Source organism: Amblyomma mixtum, chromosome 6 (genome assembly GCF_055824585.1).
Source record: "Amblyomma mixtum isolate Tamu chromosome 6, ASM5582458v1, whole genome shotgun sequence".
NCBI classification, from domain to species: Eukaryota; Metazoa; Arthropoda; class Arachnida; order Ixodida; family Ixodidae; genus Amblyomma; species Amblyomma mixtum.
In genome coordinates, this window is record NC_143017.1 from 46,237,707 (window position 1) to 46,265,633 (window position 27,927).

The window sequence follows — 27,927 nt, forward strand, 5'->3', positions numbered from 1 at the left end:
TTGGCAGATAATACGAGAAAAAAAGTTCACTGTGCCATTCATCTCGCTAGCTCTTCAAAATCAGGAAGTGAAGGAAAGGAATGCTTCTCACCAGAGATGAAGTGCGCTCCGCATATCCTACTTGCCGGTCTTGGCTTCCATTTATCTCGACGCATTGCGTGCACCTTCAGGAGATTCTCGTCCCGCGGAAAACGAAAAAAGCGGATGCCTCTCTTGGCACGGTTAGTGCATCGCACGGCACAGCAGCTCGTAGGCATCATGAGACAGGGTCGAGGCACGGGTTCCGGCGCCCGCACTGCGATAGCTACCTTGCTCGCGCAGCAAAACTATATGGGATCGCACGCAAACGGGGGACTGTTTTGCCCATCGGGTTCCCGGCGTCAGCCGGAAACGTCATCGCTGTGACGTCTCTCGCCTCGCGTGGCGTACCCGAGGAGAGGTCTATTGTGTTGTGTGGTGGTATGTACACAGAGCATATTGTTATCGTTTTATGGCTAATGATGTTTACTGCGATCGCTTCTAATTGTCTTTAATGATATCTGTCTTGCAGGGACATCGCTTTGCGTAATGATAGCGGCGCCTCCCGAGTGTCGGCTAGCTTGCACTCGGTCTTTCCGGAAAATATTATATTTTTTAAAGATGTTTGTGTGCTGTGGCCCAAGGTTTGTTTCCTGCAGGCACACAGCTGTAGGTGCCATTGTTTTCAGCATTTCGGTTATGTCTGCGTAGTTTCTGTGTAGACCTCTACAGTTCCATTGTATTATATACGCCATTGTGATAAGCTGGGGATTGGGGAAAGTTATTTATTCTCAGGAGCAGTGATTCGTGGTTTCCCTTTCTTCTTTAGGGACTCTCGCCGTCGAGGAGTTGAATCCATCGCCACTTTCGTGGCGCTGGATTTCCGCGGAGACACCGCGGGTGCATGTGTTTTAGATGTCGGCAGACTTTCGCTGACATCCATATCCTCCACGGTGGACGTGGAGGATATGGATGTGCTATTGAAAGTTAGGACAATGTGTTTGGTGTTGATTTCAGCATTGTTTCTCCGGATGGTTATTCGTCGGGCTGCTATTACTCCCTGTTCGGCTAGTTCTTCCATTTCCACATCGGTACTCTGTAGGAGTTCATATTCAGATATGACGCCCTTTGAGTGATTCAGGGTGCGGTGCGGGGTTACCTGTACGCTCATTTCTCCAAGATTCTGTAATGACATCAGTTTGGTGCTCTGTTCTTTTGTGTTTATTTCTACAAGGAGGTCTCCGGTTCGTTGCTTTTTTGCTTTGTAGTCTTTGCCTACATAACTTTTTAGGGTGTTGGCGATGACAAATGCAGATAGGTTGGCTACCGGTACATCAGTGTTTGAGTGAAGCATAAAAAACTTCGCAAATGTTTCTGGCTTCTGTGGACTCAGTTTCTTCACATCGGTGCGACCCCTTTTCGGGGGCCGATCAGATTTTTCCATACGGCATGTACTGACTAAGGGTTCCCAATACTTTGTCGCCTCTGATTCACCCTTATACACAGAGGAAGGTCCCGGGACTCCCCGTCTGGTAGACAGACGAGGAGCCCATCGGCCGAGGATTGACCACTTTCTCGACCGCCACCGTTCAAGGTTTCTTCCCTCCACCTTTCAACCTATCGCCACGGTACGGATGACAGCTTCGGTATGGAGGCTAAGGGTCCGTGGTGGCGCGAAGCACCAACACCTCGTTACACAAGGTGCCCCTGCGGGCAGCTCCGGTTAAATATCAACTGCCCAGGGTTCTTTAACGTGCAACTGACATCACACAGCACACGGGCGCCTTGCAGTTGTCTCCGTCAAAATGCGGCCGCTGCGACCGGGATTGAACCTGCGTCTTCGGTTTCAGCAGTCAAGCGCCCTATCCACTGAGCTACCACGACAGAGGTCAACACTGTTCATCTGATAGTTAACTACTTTGATGAAGTGATGTCCACTTACCTGCACAATGAAGGAAAAATATCCTTTCCTGTTTCTGAAAACTTCTGCGTTGTCATCTCCTGGGCTCTTGATTTGAACATGAGTGCAGTCAATGCAGCCTGTCATGCCGGGGAACTTCGCGATGCCGTAAAATTCCAGCAGTAGTGCTGGGGCTTGCGCAGCAGTCGGTAGCTTCACGAGAGCGGGGAACACAGTGGTGGCAATCGTATGTGACACGCGTTCAATAACCTGCGACACCGTAGGCTGGGAAATGCCAACCAGATCGCTGGCCACGATTTTGAAGCATCCAGTCTTATAGAACCGGAGTGCGACCAGAAGCTGGAGGAGCGGCGGGAGTGGGTTACTGTGTTGGTTAGCGCTGGCTTCCAAGGATAGCATGTCCAGCAGGCGCAGTACTGTTCGCTTCGAAAAGCGATAGCGGTACAGGAACTTCAACTTGCAAAACACCTCCATTGGGTTCTCGGCCTCTTATCGTCCGCCTGGGCGGTGGTGTATACACATATGCTCCTCTCTCTTCTATTTCTTCCACACGGTCGTAGAAATCCAAGCACTCGCTCATGTGGTCGTCCATCTCGCCGTAGTCCGCCATGTTGAAAAACCAGCTGAACTATAGCTTAAGTTAAACAGGCCCCTGCCTACATCTTTGGATCAGTAAAGTTTAGGGAAAGGATAGATGTGTTCATAAGTACAGTTTGTGAAACAGCTTAAGGAGCTTTTAAGTGGCTAGAGACGAAAGTTAAGGGAAAGTTAGGTTTGTGAATACGGAAGTTATTTTCTAGCACGGCCCTGTGGTTCTCGACAAGGTCGAGAAGAATAGCCCGCTCAAGTGCGGAGAAGTTTATCTTCAGATTCTCTGGTCTCTCCATCTCGCGCGCGTGGCAACACAGCATCAAAGAAAAAAGCTTACTACAGGAAACAAAACACGGTACAAACGCCTACACACCTTCAAAAATATCAAACGAAAAATATATACAATAAAAACTGAATTCACAATTAAAATTCGCAAGAGCAATAAAAGCAATGAAAAAAGAGCTGGTAATGACGCAGCCGATGGAAGCGCATAAGCGGGAAGACTCCGATGTCGACGGGAGCAGTGCTACGCACCGGTACTATAGTGATGGCTGCGTTTGTGGCCAGACAAATAATAATAGTTCTGCAAAGCTAGTTTGTGCATACAGTAAGATAGGTGCAGTGCTAATGCATTTACATTTTGAGGACAACAACAACAATCAATCCTCAAAGTGGCCGCCTGCAGCGTCTATGCATCGCTGCAGCCTATGCGTATATTCCTTGAAGACTGCAGCTCTCATGTCGTCGCTTATGGTGTTAAACTCTTCTTTGATCCGCTTCTGGAGATGTTCAAGAGTGCAAAGGCTTCCAGTCCTGTAGACGCGCGATTTAATATATCCCTATACGAAAAAATCGCATGGTGTCAAATCTGGCGATCGCGGTGGCCAAGGCATATGGCCGACCCACGCCCCATCCACCGGCCCGGAAATTGCTCATTTAGCCATTTCCTGACTTTGGCTGCATAGTGTGCAGGGGCACCATCTTGCTGGAAGATGCCTACCTGCTGCTGCATGTGGTACTGCATCAGCTCCGGCAGAAATTTTTTCTTCAATAGGCGCAGATAGGAGTCGGCTGTCACGGTGTCCTCAAAGAAGAACGGGCCGACCACTTCCTCTTGTCATACTGCACACCAGACAACTGTGCGTGGCGAGTTCACTGCCCTGGTGTGAATGAAATGAGGGTTGCTTTTCGCCCAGAATAGCGTGCATTGTCGGTTCACTTGACCGTCTAGGTGGAAAAGAGCATCGTCACTGAAGAGCAGAAAATCGAGGTGTCCAGGGTCTGCTGCCCTCCTCTGCTGCACTGAGCGGCAGAATGAAACCCGATGGGCTTTGTCTGCGGGGCTTAAATTCTGGTGTGCCCGCACCCTGTGTGAATGCCACCCTTTGCTTTTGAGTGCTGGGGCTACGCCGTACATAAGCCCAGCACGGGTGCAGGTCATGCGAGGGTTGGTTGCAAGCACGCACTCAAGCGCATCACCGATTCGGCGGTGTGTCTTCGATTTATCTTTTCGCACTTGCCTTGTCACGGAGCCGGTGTCTTCAAACTTCTGGCACCTTTTAAAAACGGCTGCGTGAGACTATGGCCGCCGCCGAAACCTTATCGTGAATTGTTTGCGGACATATTGAATTGAGTTTGTTTCAATTAGCCACACCACTGCCGCCGCTTTCTCTTTTGCACTGTAAGTTGGCATACCGCACCTTGACACACCACAGCACAGTGACACAAAGAAGTCAGAACAGCAGCGAAGAATAAAAAGTTTGCATCACACAACGAAATTAAACAAGAAAAACACAACTCAGGACTTCGCGACGTCGTCCTCCGACGCTTTAGCATCGTCAAAAAAATAGCATTGTCACCCATTTACATGTACTTCCTAGGTGACAAAGTACCTTAGTTAGACCATTTTTGAAGTTTGCATGGTGTGCCTACGTCATGATCACATTTGGCACAAAGGCTTTGTCTGCAACATTGCTACACACAGGAAGAGCTGCAGTGAGGGTTCCGATTTGGTCAGTGTTGGTTTTTCTCATGGCACGGGACTCCTCATTCTTCGTAAAGTATGTCTCTGCACACTCTATGAGGCGCATAACATTTTCGCACGGTGTGCGCAGTGATTGTTAGTTCTTCAAGGCTAAAAACATGTTTTTGCTCTTTGCCGGCTGAGCCAATAAAGCTGTGCAGCTCTCGCAGAGCTTGTGCTTCTTTATGATGTTGCATGCCGCGTAACCTGCAACATAGTGTAGAGACTTCTGTTTCCTCTGGCAGATCTATATTCTGTAAGTCATGTCGGGAGGAGAAAAAGTTTATAGCTGGACAAAGTCGTCAGTCTCGTATGAGCCATGCCTGCTTCTCTTAAAGAATTGCGCCGCGACAATGAGCTTAACAGGCTCTCAAGTGCATCGTGGCAGAGGTGACTCAACAGCAGAAACTTCAGGTTCTTACTTTTCACGTTAAGTTCGCATACATTCAGTGCTATTGTAGTCATTACTATGCCAGCCTAGACAGGCTTCATGGCATTGGTCTTGCCTTTGTCACTAATGCTGAGCGTTCTGAAGACCCCCACGAAGTCGGTCGGGAAAGTCGCAGCTTTTTTCCTTTTCAGGGCAGAGGTCACTCAGTGCCGTGGTTGGTGTTTGAGATGTCATTAGTGAAAACCACTTAAACGCCTGATCCTCGAACCATGCTGTTTTAAAAAAGGGCCTTTTCATCCATTTTCCGTTCAACCAGGAGCCGTAGGGCAGAAGCTACTGCATGCTTCAATAGCATATGCTGTGCCGAAACTCATTTTTTCTTAGTTTACTTCAGCTTCAGGCGTGGAGCATGCTTGCTATGCTTCTCATCGATCTCAGAGCTGTTCAAAGTGCGTCATGGTGACCTGCAGAAGAAGACCATGATCATTGTCATTTCATATGTGTAGGCTAATATAGCAATTGCATGCCTGCCAGTCATGTAACGTCCTTGCATTGAGACCCTTGGATTGAGCTCAAATGAATACGAATACGGCTGTACAACCTAATACATGCATCGCATTGGAATAAACAATCTTCTGACCACAGTGGTCAGTTTTCTCACAATCTGGGTGGGAGGGTGTCGTGACGCTGTAAGGTTACATGACCTAGGTGGCCCACTTAGATTTCTTCAGGGATTTTTCACTCAAAGTGCTGCCGACGCTGGATTTTCTGCAGAACGGAAGCCTTAATGCTATTGTGTTAAAATTGTGGCTGGCTTCTATCACACTAACAATATGGTCATATTTCAGTAAACAGCAAGATTGCTGGTTTACTGAAATTGCTTGTGACGATACACCCATCAGGCGCACCAACTGTGGAGGCCCCCTTGACAAATGGGCCAGCTCAGAGAGCCTGCGACTCACCTGCTCTAGTGGCTTCTTGTTTGTTCTCACGAGAGCTTTCACCTGACCCAAACAGTTTTCAAATGGAAATGCACTAACACTGTCCTGTAGGCCATACAAGAGGCAGTCATCTACATTATGGCACCCTATATGCACATTATATCCAAAGAATTGGGCACCGTAAAGTGAAGCTGCCTGCTTTACAAAGTACTGCCGGAGACATGGTGTGTAGTTTTTCATCTTGATGCTTAGCACTTCATCAAGCAAAATACATAACGGAGCATGCTAGCTGGGGAAGTGCTCATAGTGCTCTTCTCAATTCGCACAACAGCACAGAGCCAATGTACAACAAGAAAGGTCTGAACTCAACAGCTTTCCATTCCTGCAGCTTGTTGAGAGACCTGCGTTGCTGAGCAAATTTAGCAGGAAGCTTACTTTCTTCCAATCTTGCACTTAACATTCTTCTTTGCTGTGCTCCAAGAAGATAGGGTAACAGTTCTTAAACCCAAGTGTGGAGCAGCTTCCATACAACTCCCAAGCACGCAGAATGCGTGTAGTTAGCTGGGAACTGCTTGATCTTGTCAACATGGAGTTCCAGCAGTGAACTAGCTCCATGGTGGTGGCCAGGTTCTTCCATCGATTGAAATGGTGCATCTATTCTCATTTGAAAGGGCAGCACAGATTGGAAATGTTTGTTGACGATCCGCTCGCTCTCCATTCTGGGTAGGACAGTCACAGCGGCGCTCTCCGTCGGTTTCCCACTGCAGAGAACTTGCTTACCTTAAAGAAGGCCAAGGCCAGAGTGTGGTACATTCGAATAAATGCAGAGGAAACCTCCTTGCAGAAATATGTACCCTCAATAAACAGTTCAATGCCATCAAATAAAATGTGGGAAAAGGTTCGTAAATTTACTGGTGACCATACCCATTACAAGCTTTTGCTGTTTACAACACCCGGTACACAAACATCGTTAGATGAACAGGCGAACATGTTGGGCCAGCATTTTGCTGAAGTTTCAAGTTCATCCAACTACACAAACACGTTCCAGAAGCACAAAGCTGCCCATGGCTCTTTGCATTGGAGCCGTTGATGACAGTTGAGATTATTAAGGAAATTCTGTAAAATTCCTTTCGCTGCTTTGCTCCCACAGCAACGAAGGATAAGATGATCTGCCTGGACCGCTAGAATTCAGGACGTCATTGTTGGCTAGGCAGTGCTCATAAAGAGCTTCTTTATGGTCTGCTACCCAAGAGTTTGGTTTTTGGTGGTCAACATGGGGGTTTTGTTAACACATATACCTCATGGGCGGCTTGGCAAGCTCACATCTCCTTATATAGAGAGGCAGTGACAGACTTAACATAAGTGGTACGGGAATACAAGGCATAGGCAACCTCACAGCAACAAGCCAATAATCACTGGATGGAGAATCGATGCAACTCCACAAGTGTAATATATATGCATACAAATATTCACAAAGCAAGCAAGTAGTCGCTCTCTTAACACATGTCAGACAAATAATGCAAACATACCGTATTTTCCGGTGTATAAGACGCACCCTTGTATAAGACGCACCTGCCATATATGCGAGCTGTCACTGAAAAAGTTTGTATATAAGACGCACCCGTGTATAAGACGCACACCAGTTTGCCCAGTTAGGCTAGTGAGGCTTAATTAAACACGCTTGCGCGACTATCGCGAAATGCACCGTACCTGTGAGCAATTCTTAAGCAAGCTAAGTGATCGAAAAAGGCAACACTCACGGCATACCCGTCCACGTTTTAGCAAAAAAGAAAGAAAGAACGATACAGCTCCCCATATGTCCATAACAACATTTTATTTCTACTTGAAACCTTCGAAGTCTTCATCTTCAGATGTGCTATCAAAAGGTTCACCCGTTTCTGGAAGCAACTCTGCTGAAACATGCACTACGTACACGGAGCAAAAAAAGTTGCAAAGGGTGACTAAAAAAGAACGCCGGCTTGTCTTGACAATGGCGAGAAGCGCGATTGTCACCATCTTTTGGCGCTTCTCATTACTTTTGCTTGGGGCCTCCGAAATAGCCGTGCGTTTGTGATCCCGGAAGTCGTCATCCCCACCGTTTCATGATAAAGATCACCTAGAATGTCGCGCATGGTGGTCCCGGTATTGAAGTATTAACAGTGTTACAACCGCGTTATTGGTAGTGATATTTTTTAGGTGAAAAAAGCTTGAGCATGAACCGGAGTAATCGATGAACTCGCAAAAAAAAAAGATGAAAAATTCGCATATAAGACGCACCCTTGTATAGGACGCACCAGCAAGATTTTCGAAAAAAAGCCGCGTCTTATACACCGGAAAATACGGTACATAAGTACATATTAGGTTTGGTTTATGGGGTTTAACGTCCCAAAGCGACTAAGGCTATGAGAGACGCCGTAGTGGAGGGCTCCGGAAATTTCGACCACCTGGGGTTCTTTAACGTGCACTGACATCGCACAGTACACGGGCCTCGAATTTCTCCCCCAAAGAAATTCAACCGCCGCGGCCAGGATCGAACCCGCGTCTTTCGGGCCAGCAGCCGAGCACCATAGCCACTGAGCCACCGCGGCGGCTCATAAGTACATATTATATACACTCTATACACAAGCATATATACCATACTCACACGTAGGCAAAGATGCGAGACCAAGTGAACTACTTGACATAACACAGCCACTCCAGACAAACTCTGACGCAACTCTGTCTAAGTCGACGTATTGCGCATCCATGTAATACGCGTCCTCAGTGAGGAAGTTGTGCAGGGCACATGTGCCAACACCACAAAATCTGCATTTTCCGGCTTGAGGTTGATGACTTGCCGAAAAAATGCGGAATCTTGGGGCCATCACCCCGAAGGCACTTCCGACGCACCTCCTGGAAATAAATAGCATACAATAATACATGTTCTGAGAACAGAATTTCAGGCCATAATTTACCTTTGCCCGGCTCAGGCGATAATTGAAGATCCTTTTTTCTTCCTCCTGGCACCTGCCAGAGTAGGGCCTGAGAAAATAGGGTCGAAGCTGGAAGGCTTCGTCCCTAATAAACAAATAGGGTGCAACAACTGCGGAACCGCGAAGCTGCTGGGGGGCTGGCAGGCCAAGAACACCCTGCTCCAGGCACTTTCCAAACCTGCATGCACTTAGTGGGCCGCCGTCGCTGTGCCGACCGTAGCCACCAACATCAACCATAATAAATTTAAGGTTGCTGTCGGCAGCCGCCATCAGCACAATGGAGTATGTGCCCTGCAAGAAACCATAACAATAAGCATTATTGCTGAGACCTAATAAAGCACAGTTAGTACCTTGTAGTTGTAGTACAGACTTCCAGAATTGGGTGGAGCCTGTATCTATACATGTTTTCCATCCACTGAGCCCATGCAGTGGGGAAAATTCCACTTCTGGTGAAAACCATTTGCAATCTCCTGCCACTTTTCAGTTGTTGGCATCTGAAATAAAAATTTGCCATGCCATCAGATGCACATGTATGAGCAGAAGTGATGTGAAAGAGCTCAGCTTATTACTTGAAGGCAGCGATGATGGTGATGGCATTCATAAATTTAAGTCCTAATGGAAATTCCAGCAGTATATTGGACTCAGACCTGAAGTTAGCACAGCGAGACTAAACATTTTTCTTGCACCAGCATTATAACAACACTGGTCATCTGCATTGCACAAGTTCAGTAATTCTGTTTTATGAAATATTTTCAGTGTGTGTTAATTTTTTTTTTTTTTTAAATGAATAGACATGCAATGTGTAAACGCTCCTAGCTGCATAGGCTTCTGGCACTTCCCATAACAGCACTGCAGAACTCAAAACAAAACTGCTGAACGAGACCAGACAAAGGCTGAGTAGACAGGACGAGCATTACGTTCCGGTTTCTTAGTGGAAAGTCTACGCTCACCTGGCACTCTTTAGTTTGTTTTTATTCATGCCATGCCCACTAACCCCTCATCACTCATTCCTGGGGGCTTTTGTACTACTGGAACCACTGAATTATGTCTGTAGTCAGTGAATGCCGATTTCCTCACGAAATGAAGGAAGAAAACATGGGTCATGTAGCCATCATCCCCCCCCCCCCCAAAAAAAATGCATGTGTGATCACTAAAGCATGTACAGTCTTCAGGTAGACATGCCAGAAAGCATACCTGGTTGCAACACCTTCCACAGGAGCTGACATGCGAAATGAGCTATCTCGGCTACTGTGGAGATGCCTGCCCTGAAGGACAAAGCCACCTCCTGCATCTACATCTCTGATGCCAAGTACCTAAAAGACAAAAGTGGAAGAGAAGGTGAAGAGAGTTAATGCACGATTTATGACACTGAGCAGTTCCTCCAAATTTAGAAAAAGTTTCCAGATTATTTTTCTGAAAACTGTGTCGCTCCATTGAAACAGTTGGCCTACCGAAGCGATTGTCAAAAACACAGTTTTTGCCCCAATATTACAGCTCAGTTTTACGAATGCCATGTGGCAACAAGGTAAGAGACATGACCGTTTGCCGTTCTGGTACGTGCGGTGACTTTTCAAAAAGACTTCCAAGTCCACAACTACTGATTGCAGGAATGACAGAATTATTATGATGCGAACAAGAATCTGTCATCATAAATCAGCAGCAGACGCACAGACACCCCATGAACTTGCACGCAGTAAAGCCATTAACCAGAGGGTGATCGCGAGCCTCATTCGTGAAGGAAGTGGCTCACATGTCACGTAATCTTTTGTGAGTGCATCCTCCAACAGCGCGTGAAGTTCCTCAAAATGCTGCGGCGTCATCCGGTAGTACTTCCGGGAGTAATCTCGGTCTCCCGAGATCAGGAGTGGCAGCTGCACACCATGATTAAGGCTAGACTCAGTAACCAGCAAATATGTGAAAAAGCCCACAAGGCAACATTAAAACTTCTCAACCTAGGCTGTGTAAAATTCAGACTCCATCTTCCTGTTCTCCCAGATTGGCCGCACCCACCAACACCTCAGTGTTGGCAGGCCCTCCAACAACTTCTTGTTCTCGAGGAAGCAGTACTCCTCGAGCAGCAGGAGCCGGCAATTTTCAGCATCGAAGGAAGCAGAAAGCGCCGGCGTTTCGACGTCTTCCGCTTCACAGACGCTGTTTGGGTCCATGGCAATGAGCAACTTTTTTTTCTCGAGGAGGTAGTACTCCTCGAGTATCAGAAGGCGCACGCCTTCAGGATCGTATATTCCGATCGCCGCCATTGCCAAGTTGAGGAGAGTGCCCGAACAGCGTGAGCCCAAGCGTTATATCGATGCCTTGGTGGCCCGCGCTATTTTCACGTCCCAATGTTTCATTCATCGCACCAACATACTTTTCAAATAATTCAGAACTGTTTACTTTACTAAAAACATACGAAATGTTACCTTGCATCTCAAAGTACGCATGATCAAAACAGCGTAAACACATTCCATGTTGCATTACTTCCGCGTTTATTTACGGATTGTATAAGCAGACATCTAGCACAGACTGAAAATCGCACTGGGGCGTCACTGACTAGGCCAACTATTTTCGTTCTAGTCGCAGCATGTGAAATGGCCCTTACACTGCAGGAATTAAATAGGGTGTTATTTTCTGGAAAAAAAGAAAGCACCAGGAGCTGACCACGTGCGTTATACTATGCTTGCCCATATCTCTGAGGCAGCCGTAGAGGCACTGTGGAAATTCTTTAATAAAATATGGATAACTGGGAAAATACCTCGGGAGTGGAAAAAAGCAGTCATAGTACCTTTTCTGAAACCCGGAAAACCACCAAGTCCTAACAGTTGCAAGCTAATTGCCCTCACCTGCTGCACTGCTAAATCAAGTAAACAACAAACTGTACTCTGTTAAACCAATTTTAGATGAATGGAAATCATGTGGACATCAGGAACGTTTTACAGAAGTTATCTTATGTTGGCTGCGCATGGGACACTCACACATTGGTATACTACTGTGGCAGGCACTTTTAAAAAGAACAGGTGCTTTCCATATACATCTGGAAAGAGAAAAAAAAACGGCACTGGTTTATCCTAAAAGCACTGACTCGTATGTGGGACAAAAACATAAAAGTTGGCAAAATGCCAAATGCAGAAGTTTTGTAATCTAGACTGCAGGCAGTCAGCAAGTTCCAAAAATGAAAATAATGTGGGTTACATCAAGAGATAGAGCAGCAAGTAATAGAGGACTTGGGCAACCTCAGGGATTTAACTGGGTAGGGAATGTAATATGCACAGTATTGGGAGTTGTATGGAGCGACAATCTCTTGAACTTTACTGATAGAGTGGACAATCTCTGGAACTTTACTGATAGAGTGAGCGTGTCTAACATAAGACACGGGTGGTTAGCAATGACAGAGGCCATTGGCCTATGGTCAAACGTGGCATATTCTTGGCAAGCCATGTCTTTAGCGTCAGGATGGTCAAGACCCCACAAAGCGTTCTCCCAAAACTTAAGCTGGCCCACCGCGGTGGCTCAGTGATTAGTAAGACATGATGTTGGGCTAGTCGGTTCATGGTTAGAGCGAAACAAAACTGTGCGAAGAAGACGGGACAAAAGAAAGGCACGAATACACACACACAAAGCGCTTTGTGTGTGTGTATTCGTGCCTTTCTTTTGTCCCGTCTTCTTCGCGCAGTTTTGTTTCGCTCAGTGATTAGGTCGCTCGCCTATTGAGCCGGAGTACCCAGGTTGGAACCCGGCCGCAGAGGCCACGTTTAGATGGAAGCTAAACGCAAAAGGCGCCCATGTGTTGTACGATGTCAGTGCACTTTCAAGATCCCCAAGTAATAAAAATTGTTCCGGAGCCCTCCACTGCGGCACCCCTTCCTTCCTTTGTTATTTCACTCCCTCTTTTATCTCTTCCCTTATGGCGCGGTTCAGGTGCCCACTGACATGTAAGACAGTTACTGCTCCATTTCCTTTCTTCAGAAACCAATTTTCATTCATGCCTACTAACAAAAGAGTCGCTGAAAGAATCATGATACCAACAGGATGAAGTGAAATCAAGAAGAAAAAATGTGCATGTGCAGAACATTTAATGCGAAGGGTAACAAAGTGGATTTCAAGAGCGAGCAAACATAGCAGGGGCAAAAGAGGGTCAGGTCAGCGGATGAAAAAAGGAAATTTGTGATAGTGCTTTGTTGCAGCTTGCACAGAACGGGGTCAACTGAAAGCCAACAGGATATGACTGTCCTGCAATGGTTGTCGTTAGGCTGATAATAATTATGAAGAGCCACACAACATTAACAATGCATATGGGCGTACAATATATGCCAGTACAAAGCCACTAATAAGTTGCCGACAAAACTTTTGCGCCTCTTTTGCAAAGTAGACTTTGTTACCTAAATCTAAATGTACACAAGGAATAGTTCCTGGAACTATTTCAACAAAAGCCTTATGCAGCTGCATCTGTGCTCTAACAATGCGAGTTGTTTTGAGTGCTGGTGTAGTCGAGTACTTTTCACAAACAGTGAAAACCCTCTCCTTATCCACAGTATCATTAAAAGCTACTATATACGCTCAATTTTGACAAATGATTTTGCTGAGTCACCACAGCTGTGGAGTCTGTTTTGTTTGGCCTGCAGCGCTGTTCACTGTGGAGCATGTGTCCACAGACTACAACTCGGTTATGTTCTACAACTGGTCCATTTATAATGCTGCTGACATTAACTTGGACAAACGCAAGCAACGGCCCATGCACTTCACATGGTTTGCCCTGTGGCAGCACTGCATCCTTGCTGCTCAGTTTTGGAACTTTTGAAAAAATGATCCGAGTCTGCACGGTGGCCAGTGTGAGCAGGCTTTTACTATGGCTGATCATCAGTAAGCGTTCCACAATTTGCAATGGAACACCCTTGCCTGATATCACCAGCTCCTTCAAACAGCCAATCTTTGCCTCAAACGCAAAGCAGGAGTGTGCCAACAGCGGTCCCTGAAGCATTACACTGTTAGGCAAGTGCATAATCTGTTGCACATTAAATGTCATCTGCCTCTTACTGTACAAATACTGTGTGCCGACAACAAATTTAACGAAGCAATGAGTACTCTCTGTGCCATCTACTGCAGTTACGGTATCTTTCAGCAAAAGATAGATGCCTTTTACAAGAAGTGTGAAGGGCTTCAAGTACACTGGGGGGCTGTATTCCTTCAAGGCATGGCAAAGCAAAATACAAAAGCCACTGCTGCCACTCCTTGGCTTTCCAAAATTTTCTAACCAGCAGGGAATGCTGAATTCAGGATAAGCACATTGGTGGCCTCAGCATTAGTAAGCGACCATCTAACAACTCTAGCACTTGTGGGGAGCCAGTATAATAGGGCTCATGCACTTCTGTCACCCGGAGCTCAGTAAACTGACGAGCTACCCCAACCAATATTCAATGCATGTAATCTGGCGCAAATGCCCAGATTACATCAAAGGGCTTTAGGTTCACGACGGTGACGGCTTCTTCACTCCAGCAATAACTGTTGTGGATGCTGCAGCATCAGCCTTTTGTTGCTTAGTCACACTGCTGGTTCTTTCTTGTACAGCAGCACCAACAGGGTACTTTATGGTTCCTGCATAGCGAAAAATATCAAGTGTAAGGGGACAATATGATACATATGCTATGGTAGGATACTACTTAAAAAAAAGAAAGAAGTTGCTAACACTGGGCCGCAGTCCGCGGCGGCCTGTATTACCCCGCTGGCCAATCGCAACAGTAAACAAAGTCAGCTTTTTAATGTTTGACTATGTTAAACAAGCCAGCATCAAAATTCTAGACCTTATTTTTTTCTTGTGATGAGCTTCTTGTTTATGTAACAAGAAATGTTTGAGCAGCAGACTACATTTTTGTCACGGAGGAATTCTGTGCGGCGGTCCTGAATGTACCATGGTTACTCGAATATAACCCGCACCCCTAACTTTAAACTCCGCGAAAAAAAAAAATCCTCGCGTATAACCCGCACGTTTACCTGAAAAGAAAAAAAAAAGAAAGAAAGGAGCACTAGAAAGATACAACTGCTCACTCAGTGATCATTTCGTTTTCACGACATTTATTCAAACGACCACCATAACGTCACTGGTCATCCGTTTCTCAGTCGTCGCCGCACCTGCTGCTGCCATCCAAGCTGTTGCTAATGGTACATTTTTTGCAGCTTTTATGCACCAAGTCGGCCGGTATCGCTTTCCACGCGTCCACGATCTACTGGCATAGCAGTGAAATATCAGGCCTTTGGATGCGTCCCATTGGTGTGAAGGCATCCACTGGGCATACAACCGCTTCACGTGTGCCTTGAATGGCTTGTTCAGGCACACGTCGAGCGGCTGTAACATGGACGTCATGCCGCTGGGTATTACGACCAGGTCGGTGCCGGTCTCGGCGAGGCAAGCCTTCACTGCATCAGTGCAGTGTCCTTGGAATGAATCCAGGACGAGCATCGACCGGCGTGCCAACAAGGCTCCTGGTCTTCTTTCCCAGATAACTCGTATCCAGTCGGTGACTAGGCCACTGTTCATCCAGGAATTTTCTTCTGCACGTACAATGATTCCTGGAGGCAGTGGTGTGCTAGGCAGGTTTAAAAATCACATACGGGCGCAGTTTCATGCCATCTGCCAAAGCACATAGCAATGCAGCGCAGCTTGGCATTTCCGCCGGTCAGCACGGTGACCGATTTGGCACCCTTTTTTTCCATTGTCGCGTCCATCGGCATCTCAAAGTATACCGGGGTTTGGTCAGCGTTTCCCACCTGAGACAGCAAATAGCTGTGCTCCTTCCGCAGTCCGATGACATACCGTTGAAAGCATAATAACTTTTCCTCATAGGCATCAGGCAGCCGCTGGCACATGGTCATTCGCGCCGCATCGAAAATCCATGCCTTCCCATGAAGCGCTGAAGCCATCCACGGCTTGCACTAAACTTGCGTGGAACGATCATTTCCCGGGCCAACTTGAGGGCTTCCATTTGCGCCATTTCTGTCGAAACAGCGTGGCCACAACTCCTCTGCTCCTCAATGAACTTTGCCAGCTGCGTCTCGAGGTGTGGGTATGCGCCAGTCTTCGAACCATGAAACGCTCGCCTGTCCCGGTTTGTAGTTTGAAGACTCTCCTTTTTCTTTCTCCAGTCGCGAATGCACGACTCGTCAACGTCATGCTGTCTCGCAGCAGCTCTGTTGCCGATTTCTTCGGCAGTAGCAATAATCCTTAGCTTTTCTTGCCTTGTCAGATGGGAGGGAGGATAGCGATGGGGTGCTTTCCCCCAGTAGGTATACAGAACCTCAGCTGACCATCATCATTCAAGCGCTACCCTGAGCAAGGCCTCCCACACCACAAGGGTGAGGGGATTTTTGTTTTGGGGAGTGGGCGTATCCCTGCCAAGGGGCTCATGCAATCCAGCTCGTCTCCACCAGGGGGGGTGCGCGGTGCCCGTGCACTACGCTCGCACCACCCCGGTGGATCAAAGCCAGACGCGAGCAAGTCTTCTAAAACTTCATTGTGATGTGCTTCGTGCTTTCTTCCTCGAAGATGATACGTGGATTGCACTATTCCACGAATTGTTCTCCTGCTAGGTGCCTCTTCTCTCGTTCAAGGTCGAACCACAGCTCCTTGCGAACTTTGGCCTTGACTTCTTGGAGGCTTGGCATCTTGTTAGTGTAGGCCGCTTTGCACCTGGCCACCCACACCTGGTAGCTGATCTCTACGATGGTCAGGACGAACTGCTTGCAGCCCTCACTCGGTAGAGTGTTGAGGTATCTAACCGAGCGGTAGGGGGATCCGTGGGAGCTTGAACATGTCGCGGAGGCGGCCCAGGAGCGCGGCTGAAAGCAGGCAGTCGTAAAAAATGTGCTCCGGATTCTCCGTTACACCACAGAAAAGGCATGCATCGATACGTCCGGAAGTTGATGACACGAACGTGCGGCGGCGGATGGGGAGAATGCGCGCAGGTGGACCGCCACATGAAAGACGCGCCGCGCATCAAGAAAGTGTCCTGTGATGAAGCTCCACATGGGCCTCTCGGTCAGCATTAGGTCCCTCAACAGGTGGCTTAGGAGGGGCGGGGTGAGGAAATTGAGCAGGTTATTCAGTTGGGCTTCCTGAGCTGCGTCTCCCAGTTGCTGCCTGATGTATTCCAGGTCTCTTGCGGCTGTTAAGTAGAATGCGAGCGCATTCCCAGCGCAGGGGCTGTTGTGTGACAGCAGCCTTTGTGTGAACACCGACAGCCGTGTGGATAGGAAGTAGCTTGTCAGTGTTCTCGTCAAGGGCATGTCACACCCCACTGCGCGGCCGTCCACATCACGGGCAGTGCCCTGGCAAGTGCACTTTCTTCCTGGGCAGCCTAACGACCTGGCACTTCACCTTATCTGGCGCGCCCCGCCACAGGAAGCGGAAGATGCTGTTGTTGAGTCGCTTCTGCGTGGCCGCAGGTACGTCCAGGATGCTGGCCGTGAAGCTGATCAAGGCAATCAGTAGGGTGCATGCAATGGTCGCTTTGGCGGTGACTGGGCACTGCAGCACTCCCATGTCTACCATCTTTTTGTTTGCTTTGTCCACAGTGCTGTCCCAGTTCTGCACCGAGGGGCCATGTTGATTGAAGTGGTAGCCCAGGACGCTCATTTCGGGGACTGACTGAACATCCGGGATGGCTGGCGGATTTTCGTAGTTCAGGGGCATTGCGGAGCTCTTGCCCCGCTTGCGGCACAGTAGCTGTCCGCCAATTCCAAAACTGTTTTCCCCGATTGTGCATCCGGGACCACCACGGTGACGTCGTCGGCGTAACCGAACACGGGAATGCTGGGCGGCCCCACTGGGAGCACGGTTCGTCCGATCGAGGGGTCGGTGGTGAGACGCTGCAGCAACAGCTCAATGGCGATCACATAGAGCAGTGGGGACAAAGGGCAACCTTGCCTGACGCCCCGCGTCACCGCAAACTGGCTGGAGATGCGCCCCTCTACTGTCACCGCCATACGTGGTTCTGCGTATAGGGCGCGTATCTTTCCGATGAGCGGAGCGCTCAGCCTTGCCTGCTGCAATTGGCGCATCAGGTAATCGTGTGATAGCCTGTCGAACGCTTTTTCTTGGTCAAGTGAGATCAGCACTCCACGCAGGTTGTGGGAGTTCACCCACAGGAGGAGGTCCTTCAACGTCATGCCATGCCGTTGCACCGAGCGGCCGGGAACACTGCAAGCCTGGTGCGGCCCGACGATGCTTGAAAGTGCTGCTGTTAGGCGCATCGACAGGCACTTTGCGATGATCTTGTAATCTGTATTCAGGAACGTTATGGGCCTCCATGCTTTGAGGTCTGCTGCTCTATTGGGGTCCTTGCAAAGCAGGGTTATCATGCCCTCGTTCATGGTGGGGGTGAGGTTCCCTTCATCCAAGAGGAGGTTTGTGAGGTCAGAGAAGGGCTTCTTCAGTATTGGCCAGAACTTCTTGTGGAAACCTGGCGTGAGGCCATCTCTGCCGGGACTCCTATTTGGCTTCATTTCGTTCAGCGCCGCCATCAGTTCCTCGCCGGTCAGGTATGTGTCGTCGACAGATGGTGCGGCCTGCGGGCTGTTAAGGGTGAATGCCTGTGCGTCGCATGGCCCTGCCGTGTATAATTCCTTGTAGAATAGGCGCGCCTGCTCTAGTACCTCCTCTGGGGCTGATATGATAGCTCCGGAGGTGGGGTCCTGCACTGCCGTCAGCGTGTCACTTTTCGTGTGGAGACGGCGTTGCAGAAGATGCCTTTTTCGCTGTGAAAGACTGCCGCCGAGTAGGACTCATGACGATGGGCTCAACTACGCTAGGCTCAGCAACGCTGTCTGAACAAGGAGTAGTCAACGGCGTGGACAAGAATAAACAGACTATGGATGTGGATTTGGCTATGTCTTTCGTTGGCCCCGATCGGCTTGTCAAGCGTCGATGGCGATGGGGATGATGGACTACAGGGGGGAGGCCACGCATTGCCGTGAAGCCGACCTTCTCATACCCCCCCATCAAATGAAAAAAATTCGCAGATAAGCCGCACCCCCACTTTTTAAACGCGTTTTTCGAAATTTTGGTGCGGGTTATACACGAGTAAAGAGTAAATACGGTACGCGGAGCATCATAGCAGACTCAAGTTGTATCTGACTATAATACTGTGATCATCATTAACAAGTGGTTGGCGTTGAATAATTCCTGGCAGCGTTAAACAAACAGTGCCCTTATTCAGAATGCTGATTATTTATGCATGCTCTGGATTCCTAGTAGTCAATAAAGTTAAGGACATCAAAATACCATGTCAAGTCTGAACTATAATTCAGGCCTTCTACGCAACACAAGCAGTAGCATAATGAAAAAATAGCAAGTATTCATGCAGGCGCATCAGCATTTGCCTACCATCAACAATCTTTCCTCGGTGAAGACACCAACTGCAGCCGTAATGGCCATTAAACTGTACCATGTTCTATATAAGAGTGCCCTTGCAGGCGAATCTGCACAGCAGCCCAAGCAACACACCTGCAATGATAAAATGCAGACTAGAATTAGAACAATTATTACAGCACCATACTATATTTTCTTAATCACATTGCACGTAATATACACAAATTTTTGCAGGCAAAGAACACAAACCACAGGATGGTTGTGTTATAAACATCTAGTTAATTATCTTTGAGTGGATGGTTTGCAGCCTAGCTTTCCAAGTGACAACCTTTTCTCCAAGTTCATTCATTTCTTTCACAAGTGACTGCAAAAAGAGAGTCATGTCGGCATGACTTCATCCATACCACAAAGCTGGTATTAATATGTTCCTGCAACGCAGGTGTGCTGGCAGCTCATTGATGGTGACCTGAATCGGCCAGATCGAATACTTGGACGGTTTGAAGATCGGCGCTCCATCGACATTGAGCGTAAATGTGAGGTCATATTTTGTAAGATGGGCACGGGTGTTCTTTTTGTACAAGTGGCCATCTGTAAGGTCGCTCATGCATTCCGCTCTGTTTTCGACAATACCTTCAAGCCGGCCTAAAAGGGCGTCTGACACTGCTTTATCGGCAAGCGGGGAGATCAGCTGCAACTCCAGCGGCAGCGTTAAGAAGAAATGACCGTCTTGGTGTAGCTTCCGGCCACTGTAGTCTTTCCCACACACTGTGCAGCATCCTCGCACGCTGTTTCTCTCTGCGAGGTTTCGCGACGTTTCCTGTAATGACGTCATACACTCTGCGCATACACTTTTTAAACAGAAACTTTGTTTTAGGAAGGTCCTGGCGGTCAAGGACGTGTGCGATTAATTCCTGCAGCGTGTCGACACCTTTCCAGGTCAGCCTGAACTCAATAGCAAAATTGAGCGTTAGCACCAACAGATCATGCGGCGAAACGGCCGCGTTTGCACAAGAATTGCCTTCATCAGTTGGCAAAGCTTCATCAGAACCACGGTTTCTGGACTGAGCAGGCTCCAAGTTTGTTTCAGCAGCACTGTCGTTGGGCACTGTTGGGGAGGGTGAAGATGGTCGTCGGAGCTGTGTATCAAGGGGTAGCGTCGCGCTGGGGGACTCCAGCAGCGGCATGACGCTGCCCGACTGCTCTAGATAATGGCTGTGTACTGCGCTTACTTCCGCAGGTGGTCTGCTGTCGGCATTTCATGCATCTGTCGAGACTTCAAGCTCGCACACGCTTGCTTCCACTGGTGGTGCAATGTCAGTGTTTGGTGAACCTCTCACTTCAGGTTCACACGGCCGATTATTCATTAGGCGGTATTTGGTAGTCTTCGGAATATCTCTGATATCACCACCGCATTCCAGATACCGCTTTCGCGGCTTCATACACTCACGAAGTTAAAAGATGCAAACGAGCTCACAAGAACGCACATACTCTGTGGCTTTGTGACGATTATGGATAATGATAATAGCAATGATGGCGATGAAGACGTGGCCACCACTTTTTGAAGTGGGTGTTTTAAAGTGGTGGCGGTACGTGGCTCGGTAAAATATCAGCGAAGCCTAAAAGGAAACAAAAACAATAAAAAATGATTCCATGACCAGCTGTTGCTGTTTAATGAAAGTCATGCATAATCAAAAGAATCTTAAAAATTTACAAGCACTTAAAAATAATTTTTAACTATTCTAAGTACATATTTATAACAGTTCTTACTAAACTGTACATAGGTAACATTTGGTATGATATATAACTGTGAAACGGAATAGAGCCTCTGAAGAAAGCACTGAGCGGAGCAATCTTGGCAACCTTGGAACAACATCACGTTCCTTGGGGTCCTTGCTCTTCTGTGCGGGTATGTGGCTCGGTAAAATATCAGCAGAGCCTAAAAGGAAACAAAAACAATTAAAAAGGATACCATAAATGTTTAGCACTGCCATAGTTTTACGAACAGCTGTTGCTGTTTGATGAAAGCCATGCATTATCAAAAAGAATCTTTTAAAAATTTGCAAGCACTTAAAGAATAATTTGTGACAATTCTAAGTACATATTTATAACAGTACTTATTAAACAGTAAATGGGTAACGTTTCGTATTAATATATAACAGTGAAATGGAATAGAACCTCTGAAGAAACCACTCAGCGGAGCAATCTTAGCAACCTTGGAACAACAGCACGGTCCTTGCGGTCCTTGCTCTTCCATGCGGTCTCACTAGTGTTTATCACCTCTCTACTACAGCGCAAGTTCTTGCGATAATTTCTTGTAAGATGCTTGTTAAATTTTCTTGTGCTTTATAGTACTTATCCCTTTTTTATTTCGTTTTTGCATTTCTAGCTGTGGCTTGTACGCACAGTTTGTTCGCACTTGTGCGCTTTGTGCACGAAGAGCGCAATCGCCTTCACGTGGTGCCAGTAAGTGACATCGAGGACTCAGTCTCAAAGATGAAAAGGACTTTGACAACAGACTTCTTTACTCTGTGATGTGGCAGGACCCGGTCAACGAGGAAAGCACGGGGACGTGTAGTGCCCATATTCCTGGTGAAAATTTTCCTACTAGGAATCCAATTGGTTCCAGTTCATGGTTTATGGAACAATTCCCAATTGGTCCCCACTACAACTGGTCCCAGTTGGTCCCCATTGCAAATGGTCCCAGTTGATCCCCTCGGCAACTGGTCTTTAGTGGCACCAGAGGCAGGTGTAGTGAGCTTAACTCAAACAATTATTTTGCTTACATGACTATGACACCTAATCTTAGTTGTGTGTTTTCTTTTTCCAAATTATGCATTTTACAACAGAATAGATGGATCAGATCATAGCATGGTATTCTCCTAAGACCGTTAAAAATTTCTTGATACCGTTTCAGTTTCATCAACCGAATGACGGCTGTGACAGTAGTTGGTGTTTAGGTCACGTGAAGAATGAATAAAGCTGCAATATCATCGGAGTTCCTGGAACCCATCGTCAACCAAAAGGTCCTCCTCCAGCAGCAGAGCAGCCATGGGCACTGAAGTGTCCGCTTCCAAGTCTGGCTTGTGGGTGCAGGAACGTAAATCCCCTCAGGGGATTTTGCGTGTCTGTTTCTATCAGAAAAGAGCCCCAGGTGGTTGAAAATTAGCGTCTAGTCTGGTGTCACTTATAGCCCAAGTTGCTTTAGGACATCAAACTGCACAAACCAAACCAGCATTCATTCTGGTTTTTCAACATAAGAATGCAGAAACTGTGATATGGGCCATGTGTGTAGCAGCTTGAATACTTTAATATGGAAATATGAGCAGTCGGCTAACATATAGCTTAGTCCTTTGGTCCCTTGCGCTCTGGACAAAACCACTGTAGGTTTTGGCACTCGCTTGAGTGCAACACATGAAAAGTGGAACCACTTGTAGCGGCAAGATTCGTTGTCGCATGCAATCATTTTTCCAGTTTCTGGCCTACGGCAAAAACAATAGGCATCTTCTTTCGAAGAGTTTCCTCCTGGGCTGTCTGCGTGCTGCCTCGTAAAGTACCTGCTGAACAGTTCGGGTAGAATTGCATGGATGAAAATTTTTTCTCCAGAAGCTAGGATGTCCTCGCTAAACTGCTGGTGCTTGCTTACTCTCTCCATATGCAGTGCGTCAGGTGCCCACATAAAGTCACACCACTCAACTTTACACACAGCCATCTGTGTCTGAACCTGATAAAAGTAAGCATGCTGTCGCCTTATACCCCTGTCACATGGGCATTTCGAAGGCCCTGGAACCGATAGTCTATCGACTCAAAGGCGATCGAGCGCTGCTACACGGTCAGTTTCAATGGCCATCGACTCAACAGTCTATCAAGTCAACGGAGCAGCCCGGAACTCTACCGAGATTTCGAGGGCCTTCGAGTGCTCCCAAGGTTGCTAGCGTTGCTTCGAGCGGCGCCAACGTTTGCGGTACGAGAGCGTGAAAAAACGTTCTTCTCCTAAACTTTAAAGCAGGCAGAAAAATATTAGCCTATAAAATTATTTAACAATTGTATGGTTTTGGTTTACAACACATTAATTTCATACTCTCGCTCGCAGTAACAAGCGCGCGAGAAGCAAACACAACGAAGAGCTCAGCCATTTTGATGTAGTCCTCAGATCACTTTTTACGCGGTAGTTTTTCATACAATTTCCCTGGCTTTTTTTTGTATATTTTCCGCCGATTCCACCCCACGCATTATTTTTTATTCTGCCTGCGGTGGTGCGAGGTCTTTTACGTCCCCCTTATTTTTTCTCTCAGCTTTTTTGTTTTATTTTATTTTTTGTGAAATGACGTCGGCGCCACGGCAATTGTGGGGAGACCGGGAAACGCTTATGTTGATAGACTTATGGGAAGATCGCCTCGCCGACTTGCGTGGTCAGAAAAGGAACGGCGGCGTGTACGAAGAAATTGCTGAACGTTTACGAGAAGCCGGCTACTATAGGACGCGCGCCCAAGTTCACAACAAGATCGAAAACTTGGGGCAAACGTACCGGTAAGTGGCTTTTCTGTGCGCGCGGATTACAAGCATGCGGTCTGTCGCGGTAAAAAGTTCGCAGCCTTGTCAGCATTGTTTTTGAGACGCCCTTTGTAACGCAACATTGTTTTTCACTGCGCTGCATACTCGCATCTTTTGCAGCAGCGCAGTTTTACGTGTTATAGAGTAGGGCAGCACGAAATAACACATTGATCGTCAGCACTTTCCTATATTACGCGACAGCATATACAGCGGTGTTCATACAGCTCGTTCGGTCGAAAAGCCGTTGGCGTCGTAGTAGTTCTGAGCGCTGCGCGTCGGAAAAAATCGTATCGTGCCACCCGTTTACCCCACAACGTTCCGGATGGTGTCATACGATCCAACGTTTCGTGCACCATAAACGTACTAGTTAAGTTGGAGCCTAGTTCGCGGCAGGGATTTGAACCGGTGACCTATAATCGGGCGCTGCGTATCATGCACGGTTCGGGTGTCCAGCAAGACAAGTGAGAACGTTGCTGCATCATTTACTTTCCTAAAAAGCGCCGCGCCGAACGAGCGATGGCGTTCAGCGGACTCCCTGGCAGCGCTGCAAGGCGCTCTGGCCTACCAGGCGAAGCTGAAGCGTCCTCCAATTTTTTTTCTTGTCTCAGTCGCCCTTGCAAAAAACTTTCAGATTGTGGCTGAGGAAGAGAACGAGCGGTTCTGGAGCGGTCACGTGGGAATTCTTCTGGCGCATACACCAGTTCCTTGGCACGCTGCCGGCCAATGATCCCTCCACGGCACAGGAAAGCGACATAACAATTGAAGAGGTACGTTGTAGTATTTATTGCAGCTTATAGCAGCTATTAGTACTGCACAGCATGCTTGGTAGTGCAAGAGCTAATCACATTAGCTCACCATTTTCTTTAATAGTGCTTAGCAAATGCTTGTTTTGAAGTCAATGATGGGAATTCTCAAATGGAAATGGCAGTCAGCATCTATAAAGAATGAGAGCTGCAGAAACTGCGGCACCTTAACTGATTTTAGCCAGCATGTCTTCACAGAAAGGCTTTTATTTACAGCTTTCTGCAGGAAATTAATTGCTGCAAGATACCGCCAGTATCATAATGGCAGTGAACCCAGCATAACAGGGTTTGCCTCAAAATCACTGTGAGAACTAACACTAAGCAGTGCTTATTTCAGCCTAGTCATGTCAGTAAGGTGAGTTGTGTGTGCTGCTTAAGAATGCAATGGATGTGTGGCCACCCAGTACCAAATGGAAACGTGAACTGTGGAGTTTTGCAAAAGGAACCTTTAGCTGCCTATTCTGTTCTTGCCCTGCCTAACAGTATGACTGCCACGCAGATCATTCATCAGATGGAGCAAGGTGAAACCGCTGAAGCCGTCACCACCACAATGGCAGTGCACGACACGCTGCCCTTCGATGACCTTGACACAGAGTCACCGCAGCCGATGACACCACCAGCAGTGGGGTCACCAGCAACCGTATCATCAGCTGCCGGGTCACCAGCAGCCCTATCATCACCTGCCACACCAGCCGCAGCATTGGCTGCCACACCAGCCACAGCCCAGCCTCCCTATAGAAAGAGGAAAAGGGGGGCAGGTGCTCTGTCTGAAATTCGTGGAGGGCTCCTGCAAGAGCAGAAACTCTTGCGGGAGACCTTACAAGCAGCTCGGGCGAAGGAATACGAGCAAAGAGAGAGGCAGATTGCTCTGCAAGAGAAGCCTTAGAAAAATTCTTCGACAAGTAAAGCAATAAAAGCTAGTTTATTCTAATTTCTATATGTTTATTACAATACCATGGCCTGAATGTGTGCCGAAAGAGGTCAGCAGTGCAAACATGACCAGCTCAACCCTGTGGTGTAATGCTGGATCGTGTATAGACATGCTGTACATTAAGCATTATCCATGCAGAGCATGCATGCATGCATGCCACTCGTCTGTCATTTCTGTCCAGGCTTGCTGGCGTGCCTACTTTGGCATGTTGCTTTCTACAAGTTGCAATTTTTTTGCAATTTAGTTCCTACCTGTCCCTACTGAGCTGACACAAACAGCTTCCACATTTTTATTGTACAGTTTAGCCCGTTTATAACGAAGCCACTTATAGCGAAATAGCGGTTATAACGAAGGGATTTCAATTCCCAATCCCATTTTTGCATTTTCAATACATTTTGGGTCCGGTTTTAACGAAGTAATTAAGAGCGCGTCAGCGGATATAACGAACAGATTTAATACCAACCGAAAAATAATCTGCCAATCAACACATTTTTGCATTCTTGAGGCGATTTTTTCCACGAAAATAAGAGCAAAATTCGGCTGACGGCGTCCTTTCGTGGCGTCGTTTGCTCTCCTGCAGAGCGAAAGGTTGCTTCACTGCATCGCATGGCGCGCCGGTCTCGTGTTGCGCCGTCCTTGAACGGCGTCACGGCGTAGAGCGGTAGAGCACGCCGCGCAGGGGAAAAATGTAAAAAAGAACAGCCGATTTTTTTTTCGATGACGTCGTAGAGAGCGGCCGTCTTGGCTAATCTCGGTTCTCTATTTCTCCCAGGCAGTCGGCGCCACGGCTGGACTGGTGTCTGTAGGAGGTGTGGCAGCGCGCGCTTTGTTTTATGTCGGTGCCGCGGTGCGCAAGGCAGGGAGAAAGCGCAGCAGCATTGTGCATGTTGGAAGCGTGGCTCATTTTTATCGTTATCGCGGAGTTCGACCAGATCTTTGGTTAGCAGTTGGATGGTATGGAAGCCGCAATCCTGAAATCCGCACTCGTGAAACGTGTTCAGGGGACGCTGGACGACTTCTTTCAGCAGCAATAAATCGGTATACCGATGTTTGCATTTTTTTTTCGGAGTCCACATATAACGAAATAGCGGATATAGCGAAGTGATTTCCGATTCCCGCCGACTTCGTTATAACCGGGCTAGACTGTACACAAAATAGTGAAATGACATTAATACAGTGCAAGCTGTTTCTTTTTTCTATGCATTTGTCATTTCACCAGGGGTTTAGACATTACAGTGAAAACCTTTTGGCACTAAAATTTTCGATACTGTCTACTGCTGGAGGCATGCAAAAAATACTGCCAAATGGAAAACCATGTTTCATACCCTATGATTTGGCTTTCAAATGTTCTGCAGTGTTTCTTAGTTCCACACGGAGGCATGTGTGTGTTTGTGTAATGAGCTCTTGATTGCTACAAAAAATGAGGTTGATAAAGTTAAATACTGTGAACCTTAAGATCAAGTACGCAGATAGCTGTCTGCATCTAGATTATGTTGTAAATAATGACACTGATTTGAGAAGGGAACAAATGGTTCCGGAGACGTCATCTCCATGGTTCTGCCAAGGCAGACTCTTGGTTGGCCCTGAAAAGGACCGTTCTAGTTGAGACGACCGTCAAGCACATCACATTCCTGGTACACTGCAGGGTGTAAGCAGCCGCACCGGCTATGTGAACTCATCCATGCTTGAAGAAGTGCACAAGCGCCGTCCTCACTTCACAGCCAGTGCCTTCTTGAACATCTGTGCAGTGCTGTGGCTGCTGGAGACCATCATTGTTGCTTTCCAGCTCTATCAGCCACTGCTGCAGGACCGCATCTCCAAACTCCTCGCACACATTGTTCAAAATGCAGCACGCACGAATAGCCAGGCGGGAATTTTCTATCGAACATTCCATGCGCTTCAAAATGAAGCGGAACCGGGCCTTCAGCCTGCCAAAGGCATTTTCGACCGCTCTCCTGGATTTGGACAGGCGGTAGTTGAAAAGCCTGTCATCACTGGTCAGGTTTCCACAGTGGCTGAATGGCTTCATTAAGTTGGTGGAAAGCGGGAATGCCTGGTCACAAAAAATGACCGGAGGCACTGCTGTGCCACCCATGATGGCACGTGGCTGACGAAACAGTGGTCCATTCACGGCTTGTTCCAGCTTGGAGCCACTGTAAACGTGTGAATCATGGCAGCGGCCTGGCGATCCAACTTTTATGTACAGGAACCTGTACCGGTGGTCCACAAGGGCAAGCAGGATGATGCTGTACCTGCAAATAAAATATGCGGTTAACATGACTGACACATTGCAAGTAGTTAGCACATGATGATAGTGATTTGAGCATAATATTACTATGCATACAATATGCCCCTGCTTGCTCTCGGGAGACTCATCTGCATGTTTTGAGGGGACAACATTACAACGCTTACAATATGCCTGTGCTTG

The 27,927-nt window shown here is 47.5% G+C and overlaps 1 protein-coding gene across 1 annotated transcript; it reads left to right on the forward strand.

The window, feature by feature from the left end:
* Positions 1-23,356: 23,356 nt before the first annotated feature.
* LOC149338974 (uncharacterized) lies at positions 23,357-25,454 on the forward strand. Its single transcript, XM_089550841.1, has 3 exons — positions 23,357-23,741; positions 24,397-24,532; positions 25,068-25,454. The coding sequence occupies exons 1-3, from the start codon at positions 23,536-23,538 to the stop codon at positions 25,452-25,454; spliced, it is 729 nt and encodes a 242-aa protein (XP_089406967.1). The 5' UTR covers positions 23,357-23,535.
* Positions 25,455-27,927: the final 2,473 nt, after the last annotated feature.

Bases quoted from the DNA above. Each gene is read 5' to 3' on its own strand.
- LOC149338974 (XM_089550841.1), top strand. From the start codon at position 23,536: ATGACGTCGGCGCCACGGCAATTGTGGGGAGACCGGGAAACGCTTATG. The intron at 23,742-24,396 runs GTAAGTGGCTTT...AAAAACTTTCAG, and splicing joins AACTTGGGGCAAACGTACCG to ATTGTGGCTGAGGAAGAGAA. The intron at 24,533-25,067 runs GTACGTTGTAGT...ACTGCCACGCAG, and splicing joins GCGACATAACAATTGAAGAG to ATCATTCATCAGATGGAGCA.